The sequence below is a fragment of the Nyctereutes procyonoides genome, unplaced genomic scaffold (assembly GCF_905146905.1).
Source record: "Nyctereutes procyonoides isolate TBG_1078 unplaced genomic scaffold, NYPRO_anot_genome, whole genome shotgun sequence".
NCBI lineage: Eukaryota > Metazoa > Chordata > Mammalia > Carnivora > Canidae > Nyctereutes > Nyctereutes procyonoides.
This window is the reverse complement of record NW_026575125.1, coordinates 28,059,885-28,074,251: the sequence shown is the minus strand read 5'-3', so window position 1 is coordinate 28,074,251 and position 14,367 is coordinate 28,059,885. Positions and strand designations below refer to the sequence as shown.

The 14,367-nt window shown below is 39.4% G+C and overlaps 1 protein-coding gene across 6 annotated transcripts in view; it reads left to right on the top strand.

Moving 5' to 3' along the window:
* DMD (dystrophin) overlaps window positions 1-14,367 on the top strand; it is a 2,039,779-nt gene that overhangs the window by 398,079 nt on the left and 1,627,333 nt on the right. For all 6 annotated transcript variants that reach the window (XM_055339022.1, XM_055339018.1, XM_055339021.1 and 3 more), the window contains exons 6-7: window positions 5,642-5,814; window positions 12,355-12,473. In XM_055339022.1, the coding sequence (XP_055194997.1) occupies window positions 5,642-5,814; window positions 12,355-12,473 (292 nt within the window). The remainder of the gene's footprint in view (window positions 1-5,641; window positions 5,815-12,354; window positions 12,474-14,367) is intronic.

Below are 14,367 nucleotides of genomic sequence, written 5' to 3'. Positions count from 1 at the left end.
AGCCTCTGCCTCCTTATCTTATCTCTCTTCTATCACACTACTTGGTCCTTTTAAAACTACTAAACACACTTAAAAAATTCTTCCTGCTTAGTACTGTTTATCATAACCCATTGAATCCTAAAAGGTATTTTCACCAAGAGTACATATTTGCCTTCCTATCAAGTAGTCAAAGAAGCCCTTGAATCTCAGCAGAGATTAAAGGACACTCTGGCCAACCTTAGGTATTTTCCAGATCTATCAGATTGAGAATGACATTAAGAGATGGAAAGATGTGAATCTTTTGTTCCAGTGCCACAGACTATGTTATTAATAGTGCCATGGAGGACTTCTCTTTGAACTTGTAAAAGGTCAGGAATGCCTACCCTCTCTCTCCTATCACTGTTTTTCCAGTTTCCATGTACATAAAATTGTTAGCCTGAAAAGTAATGCCTATATTGAGGAATAAGCAGCTTGAACAAAGTTGTGAAGTTGACTTTTTGTGTTTGGCATCTTTTTCTTCCTTCTTTTTTAAGTGCAAACCATCCTTTTTAGGGTGGTCAGTTTGGTTCTGACAACCAGCTGGAGATACAAACATACCCTGTTAACAATGGTGTGCTCTCATAGGTCAGATCTGACCTTTGCTGGCTAAGTCAAAGGAAATATTCAAATCCAGGGCTACTTTACACTGCAATATTTATTTACTTATTATTTGCCCATCATGCAGGAGAAAAATGGGTTTTACATTGATGGAAGACCTTGCTGTAAACTGCCTACCTAGTATCCTGTGTGCATTAGTCTTCTTCACACACAGCCTTTCTTTGTAGAAGAATTATCCCTACCCGTCTTTACTCCTACCCATTCACCATGACTCCTTTTCATCACGGGATGGACTGTGGGAAGTAGATGTTGAATTGAGCAGGCAGGACATTAATTGAAGCATACCTTTGGGACCAGCACTTGAGGAGGGAAGAAGTTAGCTGAAGGGAGAAGCACTGGAGCTATGATGTACACCCAGCCACAGTGGTTTTCAACCCCACTGGGAACTGGGAGCTAGAATAGCCAACCCTTCAGTGTGGTTCTCAGTGGGGCTGACATGGTTGGGTCTTTTTTTTTAACGTTTAAAAAAATATTTTATTTATTTATTCCTGAGAGAGAGAGAGAGAGAGAGAGAGAGAGAGAGAGAGGCAGAGATACAGGCAGAGGGAGAAGCAGGCTCCATGCAGTGAGCTCGATGTGGGATTTGATGCCGGGTCTCCAGGATCAGGCCCTGGGCCGAAGGCAGTGCCAAACTGCTGAGCCACAAGGGCTGCCCCCATGGTTGGGTCTTTATACCATTTCTCTTCATCAGTTCCTAGATCTGGGCTGCCCTAGGAAGGATTTGACCTTAGGCGACAGTCCCTGAGAGGACTCACAGGTTCAGGCTGTGACAGCTACAGCAACAATCTGTTCCTTGAACGATAATCTTGGTGGTGCATCTCCATATCCATCATGCCTTCTCTGCCCTGTTAACTCCTAGTCATTTTGTGAAATCACTGCTCATAGACATTTAAACTTTTTCCTTTTAAAAACAGATGCAGAGCTGTATGCACACACACTCATGCACACATTTGTTTAAATTGATTTTCTCTCTTAGGGCCTATAAGCCCAAAGGATGGGAAGTCTTTCCACTTTAAGACTCACCTTAGGACCAGCTCAGTGTCTGATGGAAGATTGGTCCTTAATAAAGATTTCTTGTTAATTGTCTTTTAGGTAGGGAAAGAATGGATCATCTTACATTGCCCTTTTTATTATTATTATTATTTTTCTTAGCAGCATTTGTACCCAAATAGAAGAAGCAATACCAGTGAGGCTGAGGATGATAAGCTGAATTAATGACATAATGATGCCAAAGGAGTTTTGCATTGAATGCTATGTTGTCCTTTAACATTATGTGCATAGAGGGCAGTCTGGCCAAGCATTTCACAAATGAGAGCCATTCATCATGGGAGGGTTGCCTGATCAGTGCAAATCACCACCACTGAGCCGGTGTGTGCTGAGTCCAGCCCGAGTTCAGCACAGGACACGAAATACATGTCTTGCAGTCACTGTGCATGGAAGTTGGGTTGTGCTCCTTATAACTTTAGAATGTGATGCGAAAAATAATGTATCTTATATAACTATTTGACCTATTTATTCACTGGGTAACTGACTAAGCAGGCCAGGAAGGAATTAAGAAAACTGGATAATCTACCTCTAAATAATAGATTTGGCTATCAAGGGATGATGATAAACATATGCAAAGATTTCACATCTTCAAATCATTACCACATTTACAAAGCATCATCTCAAATCCTTTTCAAGTATTTTAAAGTCAGATTTAAGTCTACCCTAAAATTTGCATCGACTCTTTCATAAAAAGATGACTAACACTGAAGATGTTAAAATATGTATTTTCCCCGGAGGCCCTTGTTAATTTCTACATGGATGAAGAAGGAAAATAAAATGTCATATTTAGAATACGCAATAAATATTCATCATCTGATCAAATGTTGGTAGTATATGGACCTTATGCTTTCCAAAGAGAAAGCCCTTGGTGGCAAAAACTAATCACGTTTACTTATATATTTCCTTCAGGTATATGATAAGGGTCCTGACTTATATTTAAAATGCTTTCCTGAGGGATCCCTGGGTGGCGAGTGGTTTGGCGCCTGCCTTTGGCCCAGGGCGCGATCCTGGAGACGCTGGATCGAGTCCCACGTCAGGCTCCCTGCATGGAGCCTGCTTCTCCCTCTGCCTGTGTCTCTGCCTCTCTCTCTCTCTCTCTCTCTGTGACTATCATAAATAAATAAAAAATAAAAAATAAAAAGGTGCCTAGTAATTTTGCCTTTACTAGGATATGTGGACGGTTCTATAATGTGGTGTCACCGCATTCTTGAAAGCTAGAGAAATGTTTAGAATGGATTTCTGCATCAGATTCGTTAGAAGAATGCAAGTTGGAAATACAGCATTGCACAAAGCCTACAAGAGAATCAAATGTGCAGAAACTAATAAAAATAAACTCAAGAGTCTGGCCTTTTTGTCCTTCCCCCAAGGTCTAGGTTTCCACTTTCCTTCTGGCTTTTGCGAGAGAGGGGAGGGAGGTGCAGCCTCGTGGCCCGCGGAGCCTCGTGACCCGCAGACCCTCCCCCTGCCCGGAAACTAGTCTAGAGCCTGGGTCCTTCCGGTTCCGCCGGCCACGGGGGCGCCCTCTTCTGCTCGCCCTGAGGCCGCCTCCTGCTGGCGGGGTCGGGGGGGGGTCCTTTGTCACCCCGCTGCGGTGTGTCCTCAGCAGCCACCTTCCGGTGCGCTCCCCGCAGGACTTCTGCAGGCCCTCCGCCCGCCTCCCCTGTGCCGATGCCCTGCGGCTGAGCGGCAGTGCGACGGCTCGCGCTGGCCCTTGATGGGCTTCCTGCGCAGGGTCGCGGCGGCCCTCGTGTCTCCCGCCATCTCTGTTGCAGCCGTTGCCAAATCCTCGGACGGGGCTTTCAGCTCAGCTGGGCTGGGTTGGCTTCTTTGCCACCATCCTGCTTGCAAGGGGCTTCTCCGTGACCTTTAACGACTAGGCAGATTCCTCAGGTGAGGAGACTCCGCAAGCGACAGCCAGAAAGGCAGAAGAAGAAAGTGCCGATGCCAAGCCCGTTGGAAGTCCGGCCAGTGCCCAGGCAACCCGGGCCACACGGGCCCTCACGCCTGCAGCCTGTGGCTGGAGTGCGGCCATGGGGACAGTGTGCGCCGGGACCGGGGCTGTGACGTCTCAAGGAGCAGCGGTGGAAGGAAGCTGCGACAGAGTGGCCCGCCCACAGTCCCACGGTGACCTTCCTGAGCTCAGTACACAAAACGACGCCGCTTGTCCTAGCACCACCTAACCACTCTGCGCGTGAGGGCATCTTGAATGGACCTCTCTTTTCCCGACCTCTGCCTCCCAACCCTAAGCCCTTAACCTCGCTGCTGAAAAGGAAACACAAGGGGGTAGAAAAGGCAGCCTGTTACCCCGTCCCGGGGAGTATTTCGTGCTGCGGGAGGAAGGAGGGCGGGGTGCGAGGACGAGTAAGACAGCCCTCCAGGCGCCTGTGGTTTTCTGTGCATTTGGTGACCCTGCCCACGCCAGGGACTTTGTCGACAAGGATCCTTCCAAGGTTCTTTTGTTCAGGGAGTGTCAGGTCCCTCCTCTTCATTCCTGAGGCACGGAGAAAGCTGAACTTTGCCCTGTCATCTAGGAAAGAGTGGGTCTCAGTGATCATAACTGACACTTCATGTTTTTGGAGACCGTGGCTTCTTCAGGGGACATATTCTTCTAAGACTGTTTTATAGAAAAGCTCAGAGATTAGCTTATCAGGTCCAAAATATCAAGAACACCCTGAAAAAACACTGACAGTATCCTGTGTCGCTGGGCAGGTAGGTCTAGCCAAACACTTCCGGGGGGCCACCGGCACTGTGCTTCTACACACCAGAGCAGGTATCTGACCACCCCTGCAGGGGTGGGATGTGCCTCTTGTGTTCATCTAAGGACCTATGCTGTGTAGGTACTTTCAATGGGATTTTATGACTTTTTTTAAATACAAAAGCAGCTTCTTAGATGTCATTTCCTGTGACCTGAGAGGCCTCACAAATGAGCCAGAGTGCTGCACCATGTTTTGGGCATTTGTACCTTGTCCTTCTTGCATGTGAATCTCTTTCCTGAAAAAAGCTGTAACAAACTAAACCAGACTGACTACAAAACAAAAACAAATGAACAAAAAACCCCAGAGCAGTACATTCACAGCTTTTAGAGATATTTTCTCTTTCATTGTTTTTTACTTTAAATAGGTAAACTCATTTTTCTGTTCTTTTTTCATTTCGATAAGTAAACATAATTTGCATTATTTTAAGTTATAGTATAAACCTAGGGATTTTAATTTACTATAGTCCTTTATTCTTTTTTCTTTTTTTAAAAAAATTATTATTTATTCATGAGAGAGACAGAGAGAGAGAGAGAGGCAGAGACACAGGCAGAGGGAGAAGCAGGCTCCATGCAGGGAGCCTAATGTGGGACTTGATCCCAGGACTCCAGGATCACGCCCTGGGCAGAAGGGCTGCTGAGCTACCCAGGGATCCCCAGTTGTCCTTTATTCTTAAAACAACCTTGGATGTATAAGAAACAGAGGCCTAAAAAAAAAAAAAAATAAAGCCTTTTAAATGGCCCAATTAACACAAATTGTTAATAGCAAAGTAAAAATTTGAACCTAGGTTTAAATAAAGTAAGCTCATTCTCTTAGCCACTGTGCCATGCTTTCTGTCCTAACACCACTAATATTAAGTCCTTGGTCAATAACAAGTCTGATGTTTTTGTACACTCTTTCCTACCATATCCATTGAAAGCTAGATGAGCAATTCTAAAAGCACAAACTTAAAAGTTTAATGTAGCAGAATCCAGGAGTGATGTTAAACGTGTGCAATAAGTAGTGTATGGTGACACCTACCAATCGGAGTAGATTCCTAACTAACTAGAATGGACTCCGTCCTGGTAGAATCTATTATTTCTCATTACTAATTGACTCTAAAATTCCTACCGCTTATTACTGAAGATTAAGACATTTAAATTGAAATTTGTGTGGTTCTTGTTCAGGGAAGGCATTTTCTTATGAACATTTCTTTCCACATGTAGGTCAAAAATGTAATGAAAAATATCATGGCTGGATTGCAACAAACCAACAGTGAAAAGATTCTCCTGAGCTGGGTCCGACAATCAACTCGTAATTATCCACAGGTTAATGTCATTAACTTCACCACCAGCTGGTCTGATGGCCTGGCTTTGAACGCTCTCATCCACAGTCATAGGTAAGGAGACCACTGAGATATTGACTAATTTTTGTAAGTATTGATTTAGAGACTGATATCTTTTTTCACCAGTGTGGTTCCAGCTCATTTCCTGCTATGTAACATGTTATGTATTTAACCATACTGATCTGACTATCCACTGGAATGTACTGAATAGGAATATCCTATTTTTATGTGATATATCATTTCGTTGTTGAAATATTAAAATACTGGAGTGTGAATGTCGTTATGGTGGGGGGCAAATGGACCACCATATTTGAAATTGGGAATCTGCCAGAAAATCAAGGTTAAGTTCTAACTTGGCTAAGAATGGAGTTGGTCTTTCTAAACAAATAATGTATTAGTTAGTAGGGGCCGGAACAATAGGGCTAACATGGTTCCAAATCTGTGAGTGGCTGTAGTAAAATTAATTACTATCATAAGGTTAATAATGTGAAAAAGAAACATTTCTCTTGTGAGATACACACTCAGCAAATACAGAGGGCCCTCTGTATTTTTTTTTTTTTAATATATTTCGGGATTAAAAGAGGCTTGGAGCATCTTAGCAACCAAGGCAAAGAGCAGACCACAATTAATTCTATGACTCAGTGCTTAGAATATCAAAAGAAACAATTGCTCTGGAACAGCAGAGCAATTGCTGTAAAGCACTGAAAGAGAGTTCTGTGGATCTTCATAAAAAGAACTCATTGTAATATAGTGAACCAAATGTTCTTAACTGTATTCCATACACTTATATTTTCTAAGATAACAAAATAGTTTTGCTTTTTCTTGTAAAAGAAAAGAAGCTTAGTAAATTACTTGTTCAAGAAAAAGCAAAACAACATGGGAAGTATGCCCATATAATACATTCATGTATATTATATATGATATATAAATATATATTGTATGTATAATACATTCACTCTAAGGGATATCTCTTTGGCTTTCCTGTTACCCATCTCTTTAACCAGCCCAATCCCCAGGGTCAGATACATTGCCTTGTTAACTGTGTTTGAAACACCACTGGACTGCATCTGCCCTGATTTTCAATGCAGCTTATCTTTTCTCACTTTGATCTTTCTTTTCTTGAGGAGGATCCCATTTCCCTATGCTGGTCTTGTTTTTAGAAAAGTCCAGAATATAAATTTTCTTCATGCTAAAACTCAATCTAAGAACAAATGCACTCTCAATAAGCAGCTTTGTCAGGTGTCTTGCTCCAGCTGGATTTAATTAACCCCATCCAGACTGAGTTTCCAGGTGAGTGACTCAGCAACCTGATTTTCAAAAGGAGGCAAACTCACACTCATTTGGCATGTTAAGCAGTGTTAACACGTTGTTTTTCCTAAGTATGACACGAAGAAAAATACTGCACGGCTTCAATACAGCCAGATGAGAAGGAATAAGAGGCATTCGTTTTGCATTATAAGTCAGTACTGATTTATGCAGCCACATGCTTCACAGTAAGGGCCTGAACATATTGATCTTGCTGTTCATGTACATGTTTGCAGATGAACAGAAATACTGAGGATCGGGTTATGTGGTTCTTGTTGGCTCTTTATCATATTCTTTTCAAGTGGAAGACTTCAGTCCTGCCAGCATGTTCACACACTATGTTTGTTAATATTATATTTTGTGATTTCTGAATATATTTGTAATACAATAAACATTTCCAGATTGCCCTGCTCCGTCTGTCCCTGACCTACTCTTTCTTTCTCAAAATATCATTTATATATTCTCTCCTGTCATATTGAATGAATCATCAGTAACTACCTTTTCATATATAACATGGTTAGTTTTCAAGAGGTTTCTCACAGTCGATAATGCTCTTTAATGAATCATCTCCCTCTTTTTGTCTTTGACAGATGTTCATATTGTTTACCTAAAGAAAAAAAAGGTTGAACTTTCTGTTCCAAGGTGACTGTCATTGGTACACTTAGGAATGTCATGAGGTGTTCTGATTTCAATAAGTGAGAGACTAAGCTATATAGAACAAAGGCATGCACTTAATATAGAGCATAGGGTTTGACAAAGAGCCTTGCCAAAGATTAGGATATTGATGGCTTTATATCTGTTTAAGGCTAAATTTTATCTCAATATGTATGAAATTAGAAGTATTATATTAAAACACAAAGTTGACTACAGGGCAGTTAAATGGAAGCCAGATTCTACTTTTGTGGGAAAACTAAATGATAATTGTCTACAAATACTCAAAATATACATATAAGTTGTAGTAAGTATAATGTTACAATTAAATTTTCTTCCCAATTCTTTATTTTAATTTATTACCATAGAGATAATAGCATGTGGTTAGAAAAAAGGGAGACGTTAGAGGGGGTTGCAAAGGAAAAAAAGAAAACAGAATATCTTTAAGACCCCCAACTCCCTCTACTTCCTAAAAGTGTCAGCAACTTCTTTTGTTTTTTTCCCATAGTTTTCATAATTATGTATTTTTCTTTCCTGAATAATTGATATCTGACAGTAGATGGATTTACTCCTTGATGTGAAGCCCGTAAAGTGCATCTCTTTTTCCCATCTATTTCCTAATTTGATTGCTATAATATAATCATTCCATTCTTAAAATTGTTGCCTGCATTACTTTAAGTGGTATTCTAAACTTGTCTCATCAAGTTTAGACAAGATCTGTTGACTACCTGATATAACAAATGACAGAATTATCACACTTCTTCCTCTTCTTTCCTCTCCACTTTCCATTTTGTTATTATAATGTTCTTAAAAGAATTTCTTTTGAGTATGGTTGACACACAGTGTTACCTTAGTTTCAGATGTGCAGCATAGGGATTCAACAACTCTATGCCCTATGCTATGCCCACCACAAGTGTAGCTGCCATGTGTCAGCATGCAATGTTATTATAGTATCATTGATTACATTCCCTATGCTGTGCTTTTTATTTCTGTGACTTATTCATTCCATTACTGGAAACCTGTATCTCCCACTCCTCTTCAGCCATCCCACCCTCTACCCTCCTGTCTTATAAGTATTATACTTGCATCAACAGTATCTGTAACATTTATATATGTACCTTCTAGGTGTTTTTGGCATGAGTCTATAAATTGAAAATGCATTACTATTATTTCAGAAATCTAATTAATCTTTGAACAAAGTAATAGAAGTTAATGTTTATTAAGTTAATGTTATTTCATAGGCACTCTTCTAATTAAAATATCCCACCTGTTTCTCATGACATATATACTATAATTAGTCCCATTGCATCTATTGGGAAACTGAAGCATAGAGAGGTTGCATTATTTCCCTAAGACCATTTGGCTAATATGTGGTAGAGCCAGGATTTTTTTTTTCTTTTTTTTAGAGCCAGGATTTGAATTTATAGAGGACTCTGCTTATCTACTAGGCTATATTGTCTTACTCAATTAGTCTGTTTCCTCAAAAGGCTGGTGAACTTTGGTTGCACATTCTTATTTATGGGTTCAGGTCTGGGTTAACCTAGGAAGGTATATAGCTTTCTTTTGCTGTTGGTTAGTCTTACTATTCTTTATGTGTTTGGAAATCATAGTCATTTAAATGTTAATTAATGATGAATTTTATTTTATTATTTTTTTAAAGATTTTATTTATTTATTCATGAGAGAGAGAGAGAGAGATAGAGGCAGAGACACAGGCAGAAGGAGAAGCAGGCTTCATGCAGGGAGCCCGACGTGGGACTCGATCCTGGGTCTCTAGGATCACAACCTGGGCAGGAGGTGGCGCTAAACCACTGAGCCACCCAGGCTGCCCAAATGATGAATTTTAATGATTTAAAACATTAATGCTAGAGGAGATCTTAAAGGCCACTCAGTACATTTCCTTCGTTTTTTTAATATTTTATTTATTTATTTATTTGAGAGAGAGAGTGAACCAGAGAGAGCAGAGCACAAGCTGAAGGGGAGGAGCAGAGAGAGTGAGAGGAAGAGGCAGCAGCAGACTCCGCACTGAACAGGAAGCCTGACCTGGGACTTGACACCAAGACTCTGGGGTCATGACCTGAGCCAAAGGCGGATGCTTAACTGACTCGGCCACCCAGAGGCCCCCATTTCCTTTTTTTTTTTTTTTTTTTTTTTTAAAGAGAGCACTGAAACTCAAATAGATAACATGACTTAGATAGCTCTTCATCCTAGTGATTAGTTCATGGCCAAGAGGAGAAGGGGAAAGGGCTAGAATGAGGAAGCACTCTCTTCTTTTTCATCCTAATCATTTAACTTTGTTGATTGTAGTACAAGGGAGAAAGCTAGTCTCCCACACTCTCCCCCTATATTAATTTCCACTTCCATTGCTGAGAGATGTAGAAAAGAAGGTGGGGCAAAGGTTGCATAGTATAGTTAAAACTTCCCCAAATAGTCTAGAACTTAATTTTCATTTCTTATAGTCTTTCCACTACTAGAGTTTGCTCCCAACTTATACATATTTTAGGTTCTAAAATACTTTTTGCTCTCCAGGGTAACTTGGAGTATAGAGGACCCATTAGACTTCCTAAGAAGTAGACAAAATTCTGGTAAATTAATCCAGGTAGCATCAAGTAAAGAAAAGGCGATGAGAGTTAAATGAGTGAGTTGTACCTTTATTTTCAGTTAATGGTTTTTGAAAATTGCAGCTAAGCCTGTCCTTATAATTTCCTCCCTTAGCATGAGTTCTTAAGCAGGAGTCCATTGACAGACCCAATTGTCCTAAAATTGTATGTAAATCATGTGTAAAGATATGGACAGGTTTGTGTATGGATGAAAGTTTTACAGTGCTCATCAGATTCTCAAAGGTATCTGTGATCCAGAAAAGGCAAAGAACCACTGGTTTCCAGTGTTGTAGGGATAAACTGTAATTCCTTAAACAGCCAGTGCCTTTCACAGACTCATCCCAGTTCCCCATCCTAACACTCTCCCGCTGCTTCTTGATACTGATGATCTCTGAATGGAGCCAGGCCCATGAGGTCTGACTGAGCACATTCTGCTTTTTTCTCCTGTAAAAACTTTGATTTTTTAAATATCCACACAACTCAGAATTCTCTTCTCAAAAAGTTCTTAAATCTAAACCCCAAACACCAATTAAGAATCCCTTAACCCTCAAAAAATATTTCTTGACCTCTTCAGATTTTAGAAAACCTTATAACTTACTACGTGTACTTTTCACATTTAGAATTCGTTTTAACTTATTATGATGTGTGTGGTTTCTTCCTTATTAGGTTTTTAAGTCCCTATAGGATAAGAACTCCCTCTTACATTTCTTCGTATTTTCTCAATAATCAAGTGAAATGATATTCATATGGTATGTTCTCATCCATTGTCTAGTTGTGTGTCAACAAAATATATTGAGTCAACAAATATTTAATCAACAAATATTTATAGACCTGCTCCTATGTGTCAGACTGGGTTTCTAAAAGTGAATGAAATTGGTAGGGGAAAAATTGTGTATTCCACATTCTAGCAGGGGAAACATAAATAGACAAGATTAATTAATTATATAAAATATTAAATAGTAGTAAGTGGTGATGAGAGAGAAAGGAATAAGGAATGAGTATGTGTGAGTTTGATTTGGGAGTGTGCAATTTTAGGTGGGGAGAGGGCAGGGAAGGCCTCACCAATAATGTGGCTTTTGAGAAAAGACACAAAGGAAGTAGAGGAGTGAGCCATGTCAGTGTCTGGGTTAAGAGAATTCTAGGCAGGAGCAGCACATGCAAATACAGAAGCTACCTAGGCCTGTTTGAATATGAGAAGAGAGACAAGAAATAATCAGAGTGTTAACCCGGAGCCAGTAGATGTTGGGCCTTGTAGGTCACAGGTAAATCAATGAATTTTACTCCCCAATAAGAGAGATTTGAGAAGTTTATGATGAAACATTTTAACAGATCACTCTGAGAGCTTTGCTTAGAATAGATTAACAAGGGCAAAGGGGGGAGCGGTTGGAAAGTTAATACAATAAATACTCCATGCAAGATAAAACGGTGGTTTAGATTGAGGTGATGGCAGCAAGGATAGTGAGAAGTGGTCAAATTCTGGATATATTTCCAACTAAGTGTTGTATAAGAGTAAGAGTCAGCAAATTAGACTCCAAGATTTCTGTCTGAGCCACTGCAAGTTTAAGCTTGTCCTTGATTATTGAGGAAAGGAGAAGTAAAAGAAAAGTAGTTGGGTTGGGGGAGTGTGATGGGGATGAATACCAGAAGCTTGGTTTTGGACACCTGAGGCTAATTATGACTGTAAGTGGGGATACTGAATAAACAGATGAATCTAGAGTCTGGAGTTTAGGGAAGAAGTCTGGGCCAGGCTTATAAAATTGGAACTTACCAGTAAATGGCTGGCATTCAAATTTCTGAGACTGGATGACATCAATATATTTTTTGTTGCTTGGCAAGGTAGAATAAATTCTCCTTTGTTTTCTTCAGGATTTTCAAGTAAAATTGTGACTTGTTAAATGAAAAGTATTATTGAGGGGTAATAAAGAGTAACACTCTTAAGGATGATGGGCATGGGTTGTCAATTAAAAATCAGAAATGAAGTGAATCTTGTGAAATATTGTAAATTGATTTATATTTATTTTTATGTGTGTGTGTTTCAGGCCAGACCTGTTTGATTGGAATAGTGTGGTTTGCCAGCAGTCAGCCACACAACGCCTGGAACATGCATTCGACATTGCCAAATATCAATTAGGCATAGAGAAACTGCTTGATCCTGAAGGTTGGTACATTTCTGGACTACCATAGTTTTTAGTATAGTTTAATATTTATAATCTCAGACTTAACATTTCTACAAACTAAGCATGAAAGAGAAACTATGCATTATATGTTTTACTATATCCTGGATGTATTTAAAATGATCTGTCTTCTTGCAGTGTATTATAAATTGTCCTATATGGATTTAGTTCTCAAAATACTATTATCTAAAACTAAAGTGTAAAACTTGAGAAAAAGTTTTAAGCCTTTAGAATTGTATATGCCTCATGGATGAAGCATGCTACATTTGAAGTACATTGACTCCAAACAGTTAAAAAAAAGTTCATGTTTTGCTTATTCTACCAAGAGATTTGATAGACTAATCAGCTATAATTAATTAGCTACTCTTGCCAATTTCATTCATATATTCTATAAAAGGCAACATGGTTTACTGTTGAAATCAGGAAATCTATTCCTGGCTCTGCTTCTGTTATAATTTGTCACTCTGGGGGAAATCCTCCATTGAATGGTTATTCATTTTCTCCTTCAGTTGACAGGCAGCTCTGTATTTATATTTTTATTATATTATGCTTAAGTAAATTTCATCATTATTTCTGTTGCTACATAGTCATACTTTCCAGATGCATGGATTAGAGGGATAATGATTCTTGACCTCTGCTTTTCTTCTAGCCTATGAGGTACTTTTTTTGTTTGCCAACTTGTTTGAAATTGCAGACTCTCTTCTCACTTTCTTGAGGTTTTACCATACTCTAAAACCAGAATTTGGAGAAGCAGTGTCAGTGGAGCTGATATTTGGGTAGGGTTACAGAATTAAATGGTCTTTGGAATATTGAATCAGTTCCAACTAAGGAGATCAAGTGGTGGTAATAGGTCTCATCAGGAAACGCTCAGAAATAACTCAGGGGATATTCTTTCACTGATGAATTTGTTGTTAAGTAGAATCCAATCCTCTGTATTGCAGACCTCATTACCTCATCTTATTGACAGCAGATCCATGTGATGGCGATGGAGGTGTGTGTGTGATTTTAAATTCAAAAGAAAATATATCAATCAAAATAAAAATTTAGTCATTTTAAATGAGATATTTAACTATGACAAGAACCAGAATACTCTCATGTAATTGAGTGATACATTGCTCTTGGTAGGCACATGTACTTGGGAAGGAAAATTATAATAGCACAAATGTGTTTGTGAGTTGAAATCAGATTAAGTTCATTAGAAATGCTTCTTCTGCTTTAAATAATGCATAATTTAGCACTGACTCCTGTAAATTCTCTGTGTTGCTTCAATAGATGATTAGCATCTCTCCTGCCCTGGTTTAGCTCTAAGGAAGAGATTGTATCAATCATATTTTCTTGTTTTGCAGGATGGGGGAGGGTTACCTCACTATTGACTCCCATACTGATTTTCATGTTCTTTTATACTCCAGCAAGGTAGAGAAAGGCAGAAGTAATGAAAATATGAACTCGAACCCCTAAGGATAAGAGCTACAGTGTATGGATTTGAAGGATAAGCCTGTTAATAAATGTTTTGTTTTTCATGAAACTCCTATATGGTAACCAGGTCCCAATATCTAGGATATATGCTCTGGTTATGCTTGTGTGTGCCCTGTCCATAAAATAGTAAGAGTAGGTTTGAGTAGGTTTGAAATAGACTTTTTTTCTTGTTAAGTAATAAAATGGCCTTTGATCTTAAATCTTCCTTTGAATCAGTGAAATAGGACACCAAATAGGTGTCCACATCATAATCAGAAAGTAGATTGGTAAGCCTGTAATCAGAAAAGGGCAGTTACGTGAATGATGTGTTTTATAGCATAAATTTTCCAATTTTCCCAAATGGAAAGTATATGTTGAAATGTACATCTTGTCTACCATTATAATCTCTCAAACAACAATTCA